This window comes from Crinia signifera, chromosome 3, assembly GCF_055691185.1.
Source record: "Crinia signifera chromosome 3, ASM5569118v1, whole genome shotgun sequence".
Classification (NCBI taxonomy): domain Eukaryota; kingdom Metazoa; phylum Chordata; class Amphibia; order Anura; family Myobatrachidae; genus Crinia; species Crinia signifera.
This window is the reverse complement of record NC_139219.1, coordinates 121,092,848-121,114,047: the sequence shown is the minus strand read 5'-3', so window position 1 is coordinate 121,114,047 and position 21,200 is coordinate 121,092,848. Positions and strand designations below refer to the sequence as shown.

General features: G+C 44.2%; 1 protein-coding gene across 2 annotated transcripts in view; it reads right to left on the bottom strand.

The window, feature by feature from the left end:
• COG2 (component of oligomeric golgi complex 2) overlaps nt 1–21,200 on the bottom strand; it is a 265,347-nt gene that overhangs the window by 15,101 nt on the left and 229,046 nt on the right. For both annotated transcript variants that reach the window (XM_083176425.1, XM_083176427.1), the window contains 2 exons: nt 4,103–4,242; nt 8–185 (listed from right to left, as the gene is read on the bottom strand). In XM_083176425.1, coding sequence (XP_083032551.1) covers nt 8–185; nt 4,103–4,242 — 318 coding nt within the window. The remainder of the gene's footprint in view (nt 1–7; nt 186–4,102; nt 4,243–21,200) is intronic.

The following is a 21,200-nucleotide window of genomic DNA, read 5'->3' as shown; positions in this document are numbered from 1 at the left end:
AACTTACCTGATTTGTATAATGTTCAATATCAAGAGCTAGCTGAAGTCGGATTTTGTTGTCATCACTAATGCCACCATTTGTAATACTACTAGACATTGTAGTTTTACGTGCTTGTTTAAGCCTTTTCAGACTTTCTTCCATTTTCTTAACAGAACTAAGAACATCAGATACAGTCTCATAGTACCTATTGGACATAATAGAACCATTATTAATTTAAGCACAATAGACAGGGCTATATTAAACAATTGCTGGCTCTCTATTCTTTGGGGCTCTCTGGCACTTCAATCTTCACATTGGTGTTTGGAAAGCAAAGCTTACGACACCATTTACACTTTTAGTATTCATATGGACACCGATTCCAGTCTACTGAACACTGTATTCAAAGAACAGTCATTTTCCCTTTTGAAATAGCACTAGAGCACTATTGGACCACAATCGCCCCTACCCCCACAAGAAATTGGTAATAAGTTGGTTGCCCATTGTTACATCATAAAATAGACAGAGCACAATTTAGGTACAAGTTACAATAAGAAAGTAGCACTGTGTTTTGTAGAGGATACTTTCTAGGCAAATTATATAGCCTGAAGGACAAGGCACAGTATGAATTGTTCAGAAATCCACATCATACTGAAATATAGTGCATTTCAAGCACACAATTTTATTTGACCACTTTACAAAGTACATGTAATCATGCATATCAGTTCTTGTCCCAAAGGAGCCAACAGTCTAAATTTGCTGCCACATAAAAAGATATTAGGGCTAATTTCATTAGTAGCCAATTAACACTACCAATATTATCATGTATAAATACAGACCAATGAACACCTGTCAGCAAATGGGGTACAAAAAAAATGGGTGTAATTGCTTATTTGCAGAATTTTATACATGATGAGCTGCATATTCCCCTTAGTGTACACCTAGGGGGGAATTCAATCAGCCACAGGAATAACCGTGGGAATTCCCTCCTTAGTTTGCTACACGACATCAGCATCATGAGTACGCACATGCACCAGACCTTATACTAGAGGCCTGATTCTGGTTCTCTTGCAAAAGCAAATTCTCTCTCTAATGGACAAAAACATGTGCACTGAAGGTGAGGCTGATGTAACATGTGCAGAGAGAGTTAGATTTGGGTGTTATTTTGTTTCTGTGCAGAGTCAATACTGACGTCTTTAATTTTACACTGCAATATAGGTATCCGTTTGAAGTACAATCCCCACCCAAATGTAACTTTCTGCACGTTACATCTGCCCCAGTGCACATGATTTTGTCCTTTAGAGAATTTGCTTTTGCAAGTGAACCAAAATCAGGCCCTAGGTGCAAAAACATCTTTATATAGTCACATTTTCACTCGTATCCTAATCTGCATAGCTCAAAGCTGCATTACCTTTATTGAAGTTTTTTTTCCAAAAACTCCCCAATCTAATAATGTTTCTTCATTTCTCAAGGTAGATGCAATTGAAATTGCCTGTCCTTGCATGCACAAGGCCAAGAAAATGGAATACATTCATTGTAAAGAGGTATACCAATAACTCTACGTAAGCACCATAATGTTTATTGCTTTGCTTATTCAGATTAATTTATGCTGATAAACGGCTACAGACATTTTATACCGCCTCCCAGTATTGTGTACAAGTATATTTACAAATAATGTATACACATATAGTCATTGATTATTTTTCAATGCTATCATTTAAAGCAGTGGTCTCCATCCCTAATTGGGATACGCTACTCGAAACAACATAAACCTCCTGAAGAGCTACTAAAATTGAAAAAAAAAAAATGCGTGGACATTCAAGTAGCATCACAATCTCAATTGAAAACAAGCATAGAAATGTATATTACCACACGGACATCGTATGATGTAGTCCCATAATAGCAGGTAACCAGGTGGCCAATTGCGGTCACAGGACAGAGTCCAGTTGATGAATTAGGTTTCTCTGGTGGGAAGGATGGTAAAACCTGGAGGATTATATTGGTATTCCAATGGCTGCCTCGGATAATGAGTCCGGATGGGGTGGTGCAAATGCACTGGATGATGTCCTTGGTGTGCGGATAAGCTCGAATTGCAGTGATGCGTTAGAAAGAGTTGTCCACTTGTAGAAAATCTCAACGCGTTTCTCTGGGACAAAACACCCAGCTTCTTCAGGAGCAGGTTGAGGAGAGGTATAGATGGGCGGGCAAAATGGTCTAGCTACCTGGATTGCTGCGGCGAGCTACAAGTAGCCAGTGCGCAACAGTTGTGCGACCACAGCTTTGAAGGGTCATTCCTTTGCAAACATGCAGCATTTGAAGATTAGTAGTAGTAGTGATTAAAACCATTAAGGATAAAAAAAATAATAGCCCTTTATAGTTTTTGAATTTGAGTACTACATAATTTTCACTGCGTCAGTCAAAGCCGTACCTAGACCAAGATCACACTTTATACAGTATATGCCACTGCCAGCTGCATACTGCCTACTGTAATGTATAATAGTCGTGCCCCCAAGCTCCTTCTCTCCTGGGTGCACCACTAGTATTACATATTACAGAGGGCAGAACTGCAGCTACCTGCCTGTGTGCTCCTTCCTCCATCTCCTGCAGTGTCTCTTGGGACTGGGAGAGAAGCCATAACACCCTTACTAGCCCATTCTCACAGCTATCAAAGCCATCTTCTCCACTGTGCACGATGTCACTGGGGCATCTGCTGAACACGAGTATGCCAACTCTTATTTCTGTCACACCAGCACACGGACAGATGGGGGTAGGCATATCTATTAGTATCTTTCTGCACAGCTATATTACTGCACAACAACAAATGATGAAGATGATGCTGCTTTACTGTGGTGTAATGTTTATAAGGGCCTCTAATGTGCTTTGTAATGTAAATAAGGGGCTTTGTGTAATGTGAATAAGTAATATTATTTGGCCAGTCCCCTTCCCCAAATAGTCATGGCCCTTTATCCATGTTTCAAATATGGAGGGGGTGGTGCACAACAATACTCTTTCTGGCAGAGGGAACCAAAATGACTGTTGACGGCATTGGACACAGTGGCAATGTTGGATGCAGTGGAGTGATATTTATCAGCTGTATATGCATCAGAATCATGTGCACTAATTTTGTTCACAGAGTTACAATACAAATTTATATGCAATGTAGCATGTGGCATTCCTGGACAGTGACTAGGAGAGGATGGTGGGTGTGTGACTAAAAAGATTCACAGAAATATTGCATATCAACGGAGTGTCACGGATAGTGGTTACATAGTTACATAGTATGTGAGACTGAATAAAGACTTGCGTCCTTTTATTTCAACCTATGTTTATAGTAGCTTATCCCTTGTTTTACTGTATGTTTTGATATTTTAAAGACAGATTGTTACTTATTCATACCCATGGATGTTTTTAACCAATAAATATTTATCCAACATGATTTTAAACATATTTATAGTGTCTGCCGACACCACTTCTCCAGGAAGAGAGTTCCAAAGTTTGACTGCTATGACTGAAAGAAATTTTTTCTTATGGATGAACAAAATCTTTTTTTCTTCTAATCTAAACTCGTGCCCTCGCGTCCTAGATTCCTTTCTAGTAGAAAAAAGGGTGTTTGGTTGCATTCATAGATAACAGACTGCCCATATAGGAAACCATTTACTTACAGACAATCTGCCCTGTTTATAGGACTGGTGCATATTACTTTAGGTACACAGTGTTATTCCAGCATCTACAAATGCTGACAGTGGGTGTCTCAGTCCTGGCAGATTTCTTGGAGCTGTATTTGTATAGTTTCACAAGTGATTGTGGCAAAAACAGACACTGAACGAGGGAACTATGTAATGCATTTTGAAATGTTATTTGTTCTTATAGCCTAAATCCCTTCATGTTGTGGGGAATGACACACTGGTGGAGATTTCCCCGGAAATCAGAATGAAGCCTGGAGAATGCTGCTGAATCTTTAATGATATCTATGGAATTGAAAAAGCGGAGTTGGTCTTCAAGCAAGTACGGGAAATAAAAATAAAATGGCAATGGGTGCTTTTCTACTCAATGATTGATGCTATGGAAATAGACAGCTTAAAATAATGAATTCTGCATAAATGTAAATATATATAATTAACTTACTTCTGTGTACATTCAGAAAGCGCCCCTTTCAGCCATTGCTCCCTGGTTGCCTGTTTCAGTGTAGTATTATAGTCACTGTGCAGCTGTTCTAGAGGCTTGAGTGCATTAAAAATGTAAGAGGAAGCTTTCGTTGGCACTTCCTGCAAAGAGTAGTAAGAGTTTATTATATGATCATATTTGTCAATTAGCGAACAGCTATAGCTTAAGAAAGATATTCTGGATACAAACAGTATGAAAGCCAAACTAAACCAGAGCTATCAAGATTAACCGTTTAATATACTTTTTTTGTAATCAGTCACAGAAAAATAAGGATTACACATTCTTATTCAGGTATTGTTTATTTTGGTTGTACATATAAAAGTAAAATTTAATTAGAACAGCAAAAATTTTACCTATTATACACATGGGTGTTCCCTACAAAGAACCACTGCTCCAAACACAAGTTTTGAATGTATGTTTAAACCTGTATGGAGGATTTTCCTGTTGGTCTACATCATCCCAGGAGATGTGGACAGCCAAACTGCACCAATCCAGTTGTACGGGCACTTACCTAATTAACTAGATAACTTTAAAGGTCACTTATTGGCTTGTCATTAGTTATGTACCCTACTAGATCAAATGTAATTGGATTTTGATAGTATATAGTGGTCATTAGGAGCAAACTGTCCACAGTGCAAACACAACAAGATTTAACAAGCCAGCACCTATTGCCATAACATATCAAAATGCCTCTGTCATGATAAAAGACACAATAAATTTGGTAACACATATTCAAGACATTAATTGTGTCAGTATGGTCACACTTGCATGACCATCAATTCACTTTGAAACATACAAACAAGTTTTAATTATTCCTCCAGTATAAATTAACTGATGGGTATAGAGCGAATTGCAAAACAATTATTGACAGCATTTCCACATTCTGCTATCTGCTAATAAACGGAATAGTTTATTGCCTAGTGAGTAAAGGAAACAGAAATCTGACTATACATTAATTCAACATTGCCACTCCTAAATGTTGACAAGTTGGACACACACTTGGGGCATGTTCTCAGATGCCATATGGTTCTCAAAGTCTATGTCACTACTTGCAATTACCAGTCAGCTAAAGAACACAGGAAGCAGTGTGTTGGAAATGCTCATCGCACAATCTGCTGTCATGCTGCTGCATTATGCCAGCTCCATGTGAATAGTAAGGGAAACTTTCCTAGCTCACAGTTAACAGATATATCGGTAATTGTACTCACAAAAGAAAGTAATATTGATATTTGTAATGAACCATATATCCTCATGAGACATATAACAGGCAGCACACCTCTTTCAGAAATTACAAGAGGTCCATTTATTGTTTTGACCAACTCATAGTCACCAACATAGAGACTGGTTTGTATAACATTTTAGAAAGTTATGGGGCACATGTATAATCACCCATCCATTTTAACAGTCAACAAGTCAGTTTCTGCTTAAGCACCCTTCCTCCTGGATTGCAGCACGGGCGATGTAATGTTTAGCATTACTGAATTCGATTCACATCATGGTCCTAACTGTGAGGAGTTTGCATATTCTCCCCGTGCTTGAGGGGTTTACTCCAGGCACTCCTGTTTCCACCCACAATCCAAAAATATACTGGTAGGTTAATTGGCTTCCAACAAAATTCACCCTAGAATGTGTGTCTGTATGTGTGTGTGTACATGAGCTAATATTATCACAATATGATGTATAAGTAACAGCATAATTTAAAGCAAATTGTTTAAAACCAACAAACAAGGAACAGGACAATTGCAGCTACTAATACGATCTTCTTTTTTCCTTTTCCTATTGCCCATGATGTTCTTTTATGTATCACACAGGCCTGACAACATCATATATTTGCTAGGTATGCAGACTAATTGGCCTGAAAATCTGAACAGCCAACAACCACATTGTGGAATTATCATAAAGCAAGAATTAAAATGCTCCTTAACTATGTGGTTGCTTGGGCTGACTGCCAAAAAACAGGATTTGCCCACTCTTAGCAGATGTGTAGGTCGCAAAACAGTGAACAGATCTAGTTAATCAGCAATACCGCACCAACCATACTGGCACTTGTGTGCCCTTTATTAGCCTCAACAGCTTCACTTTCCACTGTGCTATCACAAATTGCCAGCTTTGGCTGTAGCTCATGGAGATTGATAAAGAGTAACAGATCCCACAGTACAAAAACATACTGACAGGTTAATTGGCTTCTGTCAAAAAAATAAAATAACCCTAATGTGGTAAGGAATTTAGACTTTAAGATGCATTGGGATACAGACTGAGGTGAATGAGCAAATATTCACTGTAATTTGGGGCGGGTTCAGACCCGTTTATTCAGGTCCCAATTTGTCCCCTTCCCCGGGGGTCTGTGCAAACCCCCATTGCAAACACGTTTGGCAAGTATCACACTCGCTGAGGAATTCCTCATTAGGGGGAAGGATTGGGACAGAAGGGGGGCGGCAGCAGGGGAACTCCCAGAATTATATGGGAGTCCCCATAAAAACGCTGCTTGGTGATGCCTGCTTGGGTTGGGCAGCTGATGTTACATGATGCTATGTTCCCCAACTTGTTTAAGAGAGAAGAACCAAAAATGCTATTTTGTCTTTCAGCAAGACTGAGGAATACTGGACCATGGGATGTACAACAGCTGTCCAAACAGGAAGGAACACTAATGCTGTGTACACACGGGGGCGATAGGGGCTATAATCGCTGGGAATATAGTCGCAGGCGACCATATTGCCAGTGATGGAAGTGTTCCCCGGTAATAAATCGCCGGTTGCGCGCTCCCGTTTTCTGCCCCATTGTAATCGCTGGTCGCAGGAGCTTGCTCCTGCGACCAGCTAATTACCTCTGCGGCTCCCCCAGCAGAGGTTCCTTTTCATCAGCGACCATCTCTGGTCACTGATGAAAAGGAGACACTGAGCAATATATTGCTCAGCAATATATTGCAAGCAATATATCTCCCCCCCGTGTGTACGCACCTTAAGGCTGCCTGACAGTCTATGCACCCAAAGTTGGCATGGTCAGAGGCAAGAACCTGAAAACCATAAAATGTGTAGATAGAGGATGAGGGAGCTGCGTGATAGTCCTGCTCTTTATTGGAAAAGAGAAAGAGGATTGTCTTATGGTGGTGCACCATTTATAAGAAAAAAAGTCCTAAAATATACCTTTTATTGGTTGTACTTTAAAAGAGTGAAATATGGCACACAACACAAAACATAAACACAAGTGAAAACAGTGTGATTAAAAGGCACGTGCGGGTTCTGAAAGCAACTACCTATATTGGATATACATATGACACTAATATGTTACTCCTTCTTATAGTATTCAACAATTAGATGAGGAGAGAAGTGTCTTAGGATTTGAGGTGAGTGTGGCTTGTGTCCGGGGTTCTGCAGCCCGTTAGTCATTTTATATAGTGACTACTACTCTATAGGGATATCGCTATTTTTTATGAGACCAACATTAATATCACAGACATTTACAGTGCAGGGGCACTAATAAAAACTCTTGGTATGAGCTGTATCAATTAATGTAATGGTACCTGTGAGCAGTATCACATATATAAATAGAGTCGTAGCTTGCAGCAGGAGCAGTTTAATACAAATGTTGCATCTGCTAATCAAGGATTGATACAATGTGGCCACTGTACAATGTGGTCTTATGTATTGCTCGTAGTTTGTGCATACAGATGTATACAATGTAGATAGGTGCTAGTGTATCCATGCACGTCGCCGCTATCTGCAGTCACTCCCTGTAGTAGGGACAAGTGCTGCGATGCGGACTGACGTGCACTGGCCGTCCCTCTCTGTACCGCTGACAGCTTGAGCTGTTCGCGCTGCGGTTACAGGGAGACAGCTAACGATTAGGCTGCAACGTACATTAAAGTCCTGAAAAGGACTAATATCACAATCACACACAAACAATAATGGCGGTAGGGCTGAGAACGTCCGCACGGCTGGGTCGGCCTGAAAGACCCAGCCGTGCGGACGTTCTGGGTCGGCATCTGTATGCTCAAACTACGAGCAATACATAACACTAGGCAGTGGCCACATTGTATTAATCCTTGATTAGCAGATCTGGAGTAAAACACTCATATTTGAGGTTAAGCTACCTACAGAAAGTTACCCATGAGGAAGTCGTTTTCGACGAAACGCGTTGGGTTTTTCCTTGCATTGACCGAATTGAATTAATGACTCCACACAGATGAAAAAGTGTTTTATTGTCTTTTTAAAATTTGTATTAAACTGTTGAACAGTAATTTGTTTGCTATTTCTGCAGTTCGTTTTTGGATATTTGGTGGTGGATACTTCCGATTAGGGGCGCACTTTGTTTCTTGCTATATATATATATATATATATATATATATATATATATATATATATATATATTTTATAAGGGCACGCTTATATTAAGGCTGAACCCAACGAACGGATTTTTCCCATAGGGAACTTTTTGGATGGGGGCATGGTGTTTAAGGGACTGCACCTCAAAAGTGACTGGGCGTACTGAGCTGAAATTTGGCATGTACGCGTAGAATCGTCAACCGGTGCTGCGTGCCAAATTTCAGGTTGAAATATAAAAAAATGAGCAATTGGGAGCGATCTAAACTTCCAACTGCAAGTTTTTTTCTGACACTTGCGAAATGACACTTTGTCACCCATGTTAGTCTATGAGGTTTTTTTTGGGAAGGCATAACTCAGGGTAGAGGAACAATTGAGACTTGTGGTTTGTTTTATTAGGTAGATATTGTCCCAGTGGAGTGCCTTTTGGGGTTGAGGATTTTTATATAGGTACAGTTTTTTTTTATAATTTAGTGAAACGTCCCCCATTATAAAGATAGGAGAGCTCAACTTGTTGCGCATGCGCAGTGGCCACCAGCAGGGGGAGTACTAGAGAGGCTTCACTTGAGTGCACAAACATGGCCGACTGTGAAGCACTAGGAACTGCTGAGGCCAGAACCTCCTGCAGTTTTGTGACGTGGGATATGTAATGGTACTGTGATAAGATGAGGAGGGGGCACTAATACAGCAGGTAATCTAAAAATATTTTACACACAGAGAGGAGTCCCCACTCCCAGTGCAGCTGCACAGCTCGTCCCGCTGTATCATAGCCGCCAGAGGTCAGCTCTCAAGCTGGCTGGCCGCATGTGCTGCAGGCGCTGCTGTGCGGGTGTGTAGTGCAGCCAGTCCAGCTGAGCTGACACCCACAAAGACAGTCTGAGACTGTCTGTCATAAGATGGATACTAGTGATGATTGCCGGGATGGGAGGGGACGCAGCGCGCCGGCTGAGGACAGGAGACTGGACGCTTGCTGTGATACAGTGGCGTTACTAGCGGGGTTTGCGGCCACTACTGATGGAAGCAGTCCGCAGGGGGTAACGATAGTCGCAGGAGGAAAGGAGTCTGCAATCCCTTGTGCTGCGGGAAGTTGTGCGAAGCTCGCCCGCACCCAGCTGCCTCAAACCTCACCTTACATGCATGTATGGAGCCCATGTGTGCCCCTCCCCATACCCCCCTACGTTCTCGCTCACGGCCAACCCCCCCGGACGCTGTCACCCCCCGCTCTCATCTGCGGCCCCCCTCTCGCCTGGCTCCCCCCTCTCACCCCACGGGCACAGGCTGCCCTCACCATCCCCAGAGCCCCTGAAGGAGCTGCATTCAGGGGCAGAGGAGGAGGAAGCGTTGCACCATGGTGTTCCTCAAATTGCGGGAGCAGGTGAGAGAGAGAGTGGGGCGGTACTGTCGCCCTGCACCCTGCCTGCACTGTCACCCTGCTGTAGGGATGGCCATTGTTGCCTTTGCCATCGATGGTTGCCATCGTTGGCAAGAGTGCAACTGACCATCAATAGTGTAAAACTACTGGATGACCATCGATAGTTTTACATGTCGATGGTCATCCATTATGTTTTACTGATTGGCCTTTGGGTATTCAACATTGGCCATAAACCATCGATGATTTAGAATCATCGATAGTCCATGGCCATCCCTACACTGCTGTCCTGCCTTCTGCACTGCCACCACCTGCGTGTCCATGTACCAGGGCCATAACTAGAGGGCTGTTAGGGGGTATGCGACCCGGGTGCTGGACTGGGGGGCATCCACCACCACGGTACTCTTGGGTCCCCCTGCCAGCCGCCACGGATCAGATCTCTGTAGCGATCTGATCCGTGGCACTGCTGTGCTCCCTCCAGTGACAGCCATCACCCCCATGGCATTGCAAAGCCAGAACGGCTGTGACGGCTGAATTGTATGTTGAGCTGCAGCCTGCACACAAAGCAAAGTAAGTCATGGAGCAGGCTGCAGCTCCACATACAATTTTGCCCAGTGGTTGAAGTTGCAATTTGATTGCACTGACTCAGAAAATAAAAAAATAGCTCCGTGTCTGCTGCAGTGGAATGGTTAAAATGACCAGGGTATTGTAAAAAAACGCCTGGCCCCACAGCATCATCTCTTTGTCACTCCCCCGACCCTGAGTGGCTCCAGGTGTTGGCTGTCACATGCAGTAGGGTCGACTCCCCCACTTGAGTACTCAGTAGACACCCCGGGCCGCTCCCCCTGTGTCGCGGGACACCCCGGGCCGCTCCCCCTGTGTCGCGGGACACCCCGGGCCGCTCCCCCTGTGTCGCGGGACACCCCGGGCCGTTCCTCCTGTGACGCGGGACACCCCGGGCCGCTCCCCCTGTGTAGCGGGACACCCCGGGCCGCTCCCCCTGTGTAGCGGGACACCGCAGCCTATAACCCTACCCATGCGCACAAACACACCCCGCAGCCTATAACCCTAACCATGCGCACACACACAACCACACCCCGCAGCCTATAACCCTAACCATGCGCACATACACACCGCAGCCTATAACCCTAACCATGCGCGCACACACACACATCCCGTAGCCTATAACCCTAACCATGCGCGCACCCCCCGCAGCCTATAACCCTATCCATGCGCACACACCCCGCAGCCTATAACCCTAACCATGCGCACACACACACCCCGCAGCCTATAACCCTAACCATGCGCACACACCCCGCAGCCTATAACCCTAAGTATACACACCACGCAGCCTATAACCCTAAACATACACCTCCCCTTCGCAGCCTATAACCGTAACCATGCACACACCCTGCAGCCTATAACCGTAACCATGCACACACCCTGCAGCCTATAACCCTAACCATGCACACACCCTGGAGCCTATAACCCTAACCATGCACACACCCTGGAGCCTTTAACCCTAACCATGCACACACCCTGGAGCCTTTAACCCTAACCATGCACACACCCTGGAGCCTTTAACCCTAACCATGCACACACCCTGCAGCCTATAACCCTAACCATGCACACACCCTGCAGCCTATAACCCTAACCATGCACACACCCTGCAGCCTATAACCCTAACCATGCACACATCCCGCAGCCTTTAACCCTAACCATACGCGTACACCCCGCAGCCTATAACCCTAACCACACACACACAGCAGCATATTACCCTAACCATACACACCCCGCAGCTTATAGCCCTAACCATACACACAAACACCCCGCAGCTTATAACCCTAACCATGCACACACATTCCACAGCCTATAACCCTAAGCATACACACACACTGCAGCCTATAACCCTAACCACACACACACACACCGCAGCCTATAACCCTAACCATACAGACCCCGCAGCCTATAACCCTAACCATACACACACACACACCCCACAGTCTATAACCCTAACCATACATACACACCCCGCAGCCTATAACCCTAACCATATACATACGGGTTGGGATCATTTGGTCTATTGCATTATGGTCGAAAGTCATTAGGTCGAATCCATTAGGTCGACATGCTAAAAGGTCGACATGACTCTAGGTCGACATGGGAAAAGGTCGACATGATTCTAGGTCGAAAGGTCATTAGTTCGACAGGTCATTAGTTCGACATTGTCTATGTCGACATTCACAAGGTCGACATGGGGTTTTTCACTGTTTTTTTACCTGAATGTCAACACAGTCGACATGGACACAGTTTAAAGTGCACTGCATCCCCTCGCATCACTCGCTGCGCTCGCTATGCGTCGGGCACGGTGCCTCGCTACGCTCGGCACACTATTTTATTCTCCCACCACGCCCTAGTGGATGGTAGGGCATGAAATACCGCCTGTCGGCACATGTTGGCTCAAAAAACAGTGAAAAACTACATGTCGACCTTGTGAATGTCGACATAGACAATGTCGAACTAATGACCTTGTCGAACTAATGACCTGTCGAACTAATGACCTTTCGAACTAGAATCATGTCGACCTTTTCCCATGTCGACCTAGAGTCATGTCGACCTTTTAGCATGTCGACCTAATGGATTCGACCTAATGACTGTCGACCATAATGCAGTAGACCAAATGACCGCATCCCATACATACACATCCCGCAGCCTACAACCCTAACCATATACATACACATACCGCAGCCTACAACCCTAACCATACACACACATCCCGCAGCCTATAACCCTAACCATACACACACACACCCCGCAGTCTATAACCTAACCATGCACACACATCCCCCAGGCTATCACCCTAAGCATACACACACCCCGCAGCCTATAACCCTAACCATACATACACCCAGCTCTTTTCCAACGTCTCCATCGTCTGAGCTTCAAGTGAGGTCTACTGCTCCTATGTTCATTTCTTTTAATTAATTGGGACGCCAGCACCTTGCCACATTGTTTTATCATTATTACATGTGATTTATGTATATTTTTGTATATATTATGTGTTTATAAAATATTTTTGATATTTCAATTGAACTGAGACTTGTGTTATTATTGAAAAGGGGGACCTATATTACATTTAATTTTTAACTTTAATAAAAGGTACAATTGCTAATGCTGTGACAGCTTTCCAATTGTTTTCTTATATTTCTTACAAGCTGGTTTGCTTGTTATCATATGCGGCTTTCCTTGGCTATTAACTGTTTTATTCAATATAGCACCAGAGGTATGGTGTGACTCACTACCTCCCTCCCTCCCTTTTTTTTACACTAAAATAGGTAACATTTCTCTTATTAGAATTTGATCGTATCTAAAAAAACAAATTTGATCATTGCACAAAGCCAAAATGGCTCCGGGGGGGTTGCTGCGCATGCACAGTCGTGTGTAGCTCCTCCCCCGGTCCTTTGCAGGGAGGACCATGGGAGGAGGCATATGCGCAACAGCTCCCCATCGACACTCCCTTTAACACCGGCGAACCAGTCTGGAGACCGCACCACTGCCATGCCAGAAGGAGGAGGCCTGGCTCTGTGTTCCTGCTCTGCATCTGCGGACACCGGGGAAAAGGGGAGCGGCTGCCTCGAACTTTCTGCTGGAGGGGAAACCATCAAGTCAGACAGAAGTAACAGATTGATCGCCATCCCCGGGAGGAACACTCAGCCTGGTGGAGTTCCATGACCTGGTAGGGTCAGCGTGCCATGTATAGGTAGGCATCATTGACTGGCACCTGTATCCTAACCCTGTACACAGACATGTGTGTATTCCAATGAGCACACAAATCTGTGAATTAGCAGCTCCACCATTGTGTGAGTGACAGCAATCTCACTGTGTGAGAGTGCTGAATCTGCACTTACCCACAGGCTGTGATTGCGTACCATATCTGTATTGCACAATGAACACGTCCATTAAGGCGTCAGCCTTAATGATTGTAATTTCATTGCTTTTTAGCGTTTGAGTGGAAGAGTTTCAACAGGTTTCAGAAATGCCAGATCATGTGTAAGAAGCCTTAATGGGACATGTGAAACCGTAAGGTTTTTTGTCTATGGATTATATATATATATCTCTGAACCCCTGAGGAAGTCCCAACACATAAGAAAGGGACGATACCGGTCGGGCTACATACACCTCTCCATTCCCGATGACTGAATTCAGATAAGCTTATGTTTTTATGTCAAATGTACGGGTCCATCTATTACTGTTTTTTATATCTGTTATGCGTATTGTTTGAAATAAATGTGTTTTATAAAAAAAATATTACGCTATTAGCCTTTCCCTTTGTTGGGAGTTTTGGTTTTAAGGGCTCCGGCACTATACCTGATGGGAACTGCACCTGGACAGAGCTAACCCCAGTGTGAGTTCATCATTTATTTATTTATTAAAACCATCTTTATCACAGGGTGGTCACACGTGTGCTATTAACACTAGCCACAAGGTGGCTTTGTTCACCTCTATAAGCATCATTTCAAGCACAAGGACTTTTAGAAGAAAAAAGAAAGTCACTTTTTTGCACAGATATTGTCTTTGTGAAACCCTTATATCATCCTTTTGGATATTTCATAAGTAAAATATAAGGATGAATATCTGGGAGTGAAAGACATCATTACACGCGAAACTGCATATAACTTTCGGTACGCACATAGAAAGTATTTTAAGGATTGTCACAAAACATCTTCCTTGTCAACACTGAAGGAGCAGAAGTTTTACCACCTAGCAGACATTTTTCTTGGGACCTATGGCAATTAGGCCAATTTGAAAACTTTTGCTGCCACAGTATATACTCTGTAGTGTTGACAATATCACTTTTATTATATTTTACATCACTGTAAATTGATTATTTACATCACTGTAAATTGTGTCACTAATACTAGTAATCACTAAGTGAGGGTTAGCGCTTTTTGTGCATCACACAGTGTATATATATATATATATATATATATATATATAAATATCGATACCAGGCGGCACTCAAATAATACACGTTTAGACCATGGTTGCCGACTCTCCCGGAATGTCCGTGAGACTCCCGGAATTCTGGGACATCTCACGGACTCCCGGAAGAGGCCCCCTTTCTCCCGCAGCTTCTGCTTCGCCTCCGCGAAGTGTACTGCGCATGCGCGTCGGCGCCGTCACCGCTGCCAGACTAAGTTGAACTGCGCGTATTTATTCACTGGCACCGGGGAGAGACCGCTGCCGGGTGGCCGCAGGATGGAGGAGATGCCGTGGGTTGTTGCCATGCTGCCGGCAGGGGGTGCGGCTGGAGAAACCCCTGATTAGCTGCACCTTGGAGGAGATCGAGTAGTTTTTCAGTCTGCAGAGGAGGTAATGGATGGGGAGGTATGTCATACCGGCACTTTGACTGCTGTGCGTTTCCAAACCCCCACCAGGTCGACTCACCCCTGCGGCTGCCTGACAAGAGAATTCACATTAACTGAAATCCCAGCAAGCAGCCGCAGCAATAGAGAGAAAGTCGTCAGCATTACCTGAGCACTACAGGCTGTCTCACTCTTGTGTAGCTCCGCCCCCTCCCCCTGCAGGTCTCTCAATCCTGGCAGTTGCTGATGCTGTGCAAGGAGGATGGGGAAACTTCCGGCAGCTGCCGTGCCACCCGGGCCCTGATATCAAGTGGGAGGAGTTGGGATGCAGCTCGAGGCGAAGCTAGTGATGTTCTGCTTGGAGCTTGGAGGTGGACTCAGCTCTCCCATAGCGCCGGAGCTGCAACATGCACAGTGGTCAGTAGTGCATGGGGTGATGCTGCTGTCCATGATGGGGCACCCGGGTGTGTCCCCTCATTCTGGGGGGGGGGGGTTGATTGTTCTCAGTGATGGGCATCCTTTCTTCCACCTGACAGATACCCCTACTCCTCAGAGCTCACTTAGCCTTCCTTGTGCCACCATTAGCTTTCTGTGCCCACCTCACCCCTCCCTGTGCCCCCACAACTTACCATTCCCTGTGCTGACTTTATCCATTCCTTTCCCCTCTCAATTCACCATCAACTCATCACTCAGTCATTAAAAATACAAATATATATTTTTAGAGGGTGTAGTGAGATTTATTTTGGGACTCCCCCTAATCCATCTGGCCTCATAGCAGCTGCACACATATACTGTAGTTAGAGGTTCCGGGCCATGTCTGTCCATATGTGCCCCATGCCATCTGTCTATCTGTGCCCCCCTTCTCTCTGTCTACACCCCCATATAATGCTCTGTCTTTTTATCTGTCTGTCTATGTCTCCTACCCCTCCTGTCTGTCAGTCTATGGACCCTCCCTTCTGTCCATCAGTGCACCCTCCCATTTGTCTGTCTGTCCATGTATGCCCCCATATTATACTCCACTCATTCCATTAATCTTGAAGGTGTAGCTTCCTGCTTCACTTTGGTAATAAGGATCATAGGTCACTGATTATATTACATCGCCCCATATATATCAAAATTTTGGACACTGTCAGCATAATGTCGGAATACCCTAAATTACATGACAGTTTCTTGGAACATTGTGAACAGTGTGGTAGATGCGGGTTGCTATTGTGTGACCACTCCCCTATGCTCCTTTGGCACATGTTGTGCCATTTAAAATATAGGGGGTGCCAATTTTCCTGCTGGCACAGGACACCAAAATGTCTACTTGCGGCTCTGTATTTGGAATGCTATGGGTGAGGGGTGTTATGTTTTACTGGCTGATAGGTGCTGAGTCAGAGGCAGAACTAGTGGTGGTGCTGGGGGGCACAAGCTAAAATCTTGCCTAGGGCATCAAATTGGTTAGGGCCGGCTCTGCTCACTCTATACACCCACATAATGTGCCCAGGCACACTCTATACCAGGGTTGCTAACTCTCCTGGAATGTCCATGAGAATCCTGGGACATCTCAAGGACTCACGTAATAGAACCCCTTTCTCCCACAAGTGCCGCTTTGCTTCCGCAATGTGTATTGCGCATGCGCTAGATAACGGCAATGACGCCGCCAACCCCCTCTGGCGATGCAAGACCCGCCACCTGGCAATGCTAGCCCCTCCCCCCAAGTGATGCAAGGCCCGCCCCCTGGCTTTTACTTTTCTCCCTGAAATGATTTTTCAAAAGTAGGCAACCCTGGTTTAGACGGTCCAAATATTGGTCAACGTTTCGAAGCCTTTAATGTATTCACTTCTTCATCAGGACATAAACAAGTTAACAAATATTACAAGAATTTATACATACCAGCACCATCATGTTTCCCGGTCCCAGCGTTCACGCTCCGGCGCCAGTCTCTGACGTCACATGCCGTGCGTCAGACTGCCGCGCCGCGCTCCTGCTGTTACCATGGAGACACATACACCACAATACAATGCGCTGCATTCCCGTATTAAGGGCTACATCACAAATATCACATTACATCACAAATATCACCTTGAGAAATAAAACGGTATTTACAGTGCGGCACACAAAGATCAGTATCAACATAGCTCACTGTCTACAGCAGGAATAGACAAGGTTCTATTTTCGATTAGGTTCTACTTTGGGGAATATATAGGTTTCCCAAATCACGTCTATCCAAAAACTAGCAGCAAGCTTCGAAATAGTTAAAATATAAGCAAAAAATAGTTGTCATCTATACAAATTGGCAAATGGAACTATCTATGACACATGTAAACATTTTACAAAAATACATGTAATCCCGCGGTTTCATTAAGCCCGTGTGGAGTCAGTGTATTTAACCTCTGAATCCACTCGGCTTCTCTTCTAACCAATGCTACGGGACGATTTCCTCTCCTGATGTTCTTGGGAATGTGATCGATTATAATATATCTCAACATAGGAATCGTGTGTTTAGCCATTGCCACACTTGTATAAAGACTGGTGACGCTTGAAGCAGCGTGAGATAGACTACATGTACCACTCTATCACTGAGCGATTATTATAAAAGTCAACGGATCCCACGGGGTTTTAGGGTGCGAAATGCCCCTACAATTGGACGTTTTAATACATCTTTTTGTAAGAAATGGATCGCAGTGGTAAATAAATGTAGCATGGATCTCATGCTGCTCGTTATTGAGGAGTCCGGGAGGGAGCTTGAGATAGCTCGAGACCGCATTAAGACTTTTGAAACGCAGCATAAAGAGACTTTTATTGCGGATACTGGTGCTGGTTGGTTGGAGAGGCTTGATAAGCAAGTGGCGTGTTATAAACGCGACTTAATCCAGTTCAAGAGACAGACACTGGAAAAGGTCAATCTGGACTATGAGCAAAATCGTGTGTATATGTGGATCCAAGGGGGATCTAATAACAATTGAGCACAACCCAGAAGAAATTATAAACAGCTTAAATTCGGTGCCTTTGCTGATTCATCTTATGAACATCCCACAACCAGTGATTCTGATAGTGTACAAGCGGGCTCTGATCTGACTCCTTCTCAGAGTGATTACCCTTTAGGGGTGCGCACGAGATGGGGGTTCTACACCGCAAGAGGTACAGGACGCGCCGTGGCGGCCAGAGCAAGAGGACAAGGCAAAAGGGGCAGACCGCCTCTCAGGAGATAGTGTACAATCTGGTATTATCGGAGGATGAGAAGAGCGCGTTGAGCCTTGGACTATCCTTTGTGCCTACGGTGGACTTTGACCCTTTAAAGTGGGACATTGAGAGATATAAGTTGAATAGACAGTTAAAATTGAGGGAGCATTTTGGGAAACAGTCCGGTTCTGTAGGTACTGTTGTACAGTAAATGTTATTCCTCCTCAACTTAAACGTTTGTAAGCAAAATCTGTGTTTGATCCTGTCTCTTATAATCCCACAATTAAAACTTACATGAGGATGCTAGATTCTGAAGTTAGGAGTGAGGTTCTTCCTAATACCAAAGGAGTATCTAGACACAATCTGACCAAAAATGAATTTAAAGCATTAAAGGATTTGTCATCCTATACTAATATAATCATTAGGCCAGCCGATAAAGGCGGGGCCGTTGTGGTTCAGGATGTGTCTGAATACAAGTTGGAAATTGAAAAACAGCTTGCTGATAATAATGTATATGGGTGTTTGGATTCTGATCCTACAGATGTGTTTGCCAAAAAGCTTACGACAATGTTGCAGAGGGCAGTATTTGATGGGATTATTACAGTTGAATTGAGCAATGCATTAATAGTATCTCATCCCGTCATACCCCTTCTGTATACATTGCCGAAAATTCACAAGCGTCTGGACAATCCCCCTGGTCGCCCTATCATAGCAGCCAGGGGTTCATTGTTCCAGAACGTGTCAACCTTTATTGACGCTATATTGCAGCCATGCATACAGGCCTGTCCTGACCATCTCATGGATACTACCGCTTTTTTGAATAAATTAGCTGAAATTGATAGTTTACCAGAGGGTTGCATTTTGTGTAGCATTGACGTCACTAGCCTGTATACCATCATCCCCAATGATGGTGGGATACAGGCAGTGCGTCGTCTCATTGAACATAGTGATCAGTATCAAGGTCCTGATGTGCAATTTTTCTGTGATTTACTGGAACTTGTACTCACGCACAACTACTTCCTGTATGATAATGCTTTTTACATACAGAGAAGTGGGTGTGCGATGGGTAGTAATTTTCGCACCGTCCTACGCGAATGCTTTTATGCAAATGGTGGAAAGGGACATTTTTTTCTCAGATCCCAATATCTCCCAGTGTGTGGTGTTATACACCAGATTTATTGACGACCTGTTTATGATCTGGCAGGGGGATGCAGCTAGCTTTACCACTGTTATTGAACATCATAATTCCACTAGCAGCCCAGTTAAATTGACCTTTACTGTTGACAACAGGTGTGTGAGTTTCCTGCCAACAGCTGTCATCGATGTTCGCTCAAATACGGGTTGCTGTACTCGCAGTTTGTGCGAGTGCGCCGTGTTTGTAGTGATCGTGATGAGGCTGAGAGACAAATTGATTTAATGGCTCAAAAACTTGCAGTGCGTGGCTATTCCTGGACTACTCTTAACTCGGCTAAGACTAAGGCGATGGCTGTCCCAAGGGAGAGTCTGTTGACCTATAATAACAAAACTGAGCGTGACTCTGAGAGATACCGGTTACCATGGGTTAACCATTTCAGTAGGATTAGCCCAGAGATTAATCGGATAGCCAAAAAGCACTGAAAAATGGTCAGTACAGATAAGTCACTGCATCTAGAAAACTCCGATATTATGCCATGCTATACGCGTGGGCGTAATATACGAGACTGGGTAGTGAAGACTGATGTAGCTAAGCTTCAAACAACTAGCAGTGAACAATTTCTGGAAGGTAAACCAGGCTGTTTTCGCTGCCTGAACTGCACCACTTGCAGAGCACTGACCGCAGCTGATAGCTTTACTCATCCCTTTAGTGGAATACGCTACCTTATTAGACACAGGGGGGCAGATGTATTAAGCCTGGCGAAGAGATAAACTGGAGATAAAGTGGAGAAAAAGTGGAAGGTAACCCACCAGCCAATCAGCAGTGTTTGAAATATGACAGTTGGAAGCTGATTGGCTGATGCGTTAACTCCTTCCACTTTTTCTCCACTTTATCTCCAGTTTATCTCTTCGCCAGGCTTAATACATCTGCCCCATTGTGTCATGTATGACAAAATTCATCATATATATGATCACATGCCCGTGTGGTTTCCACTATATAGGGAAGACAGAGAGAACCCTTAGGGAGAGAATGGCGGGTCACAGGTCAGCAATTAAAAATGCTTTGGAGAAGGGTCACAGTGACCAGCCTGTGGCCCGTCATTTTCTCCAAGCTAAACACACGATTCCTATGTTGAGATATATTATAATCGATCACATTCCCAAGAACATCAGGAGAGGAAATCGTCCTGTAGCATTGGTTAGAAGATAAGCCGAGTGGATTCAGAGGTTAAATACACTGACTTCACATGGGCTTAATGAAATCGTGGGATTACATGTATTTTTGTAAAATGTTTACATGTGTCATAGTTGTTCCATTTGCCAATTTGTATAGATGACAACTATTTTTTGCTTATATTTTAACTATTTCGAAGCTTGTTGCTAGTTTTTGGATAGACGTGATTTGGGAAACCTATATATTCCAAAAAGTAGAACCTAATCGAAAATAGAACCGTGTCTATTCCTGCTGTAGACAGTGAGCTATGTTGATACTGATCTTTGTGTGCCGCACTGTAAATACCGTTTTATTTCTCAAGGTGATATTTTTGATGTAGCCCGTTAATACGGGAATGAAGAGCATTGTATTGTGGTGTATGTGTCTCCATGGTAACAGCAGGAGCGCGGCGCGGCAGTCTGACGCATGGGCCATTGGCGTGTGACGTCAGAGACTGGCGCCGGAGTGTGAACGCTGGGACCGGGAAACG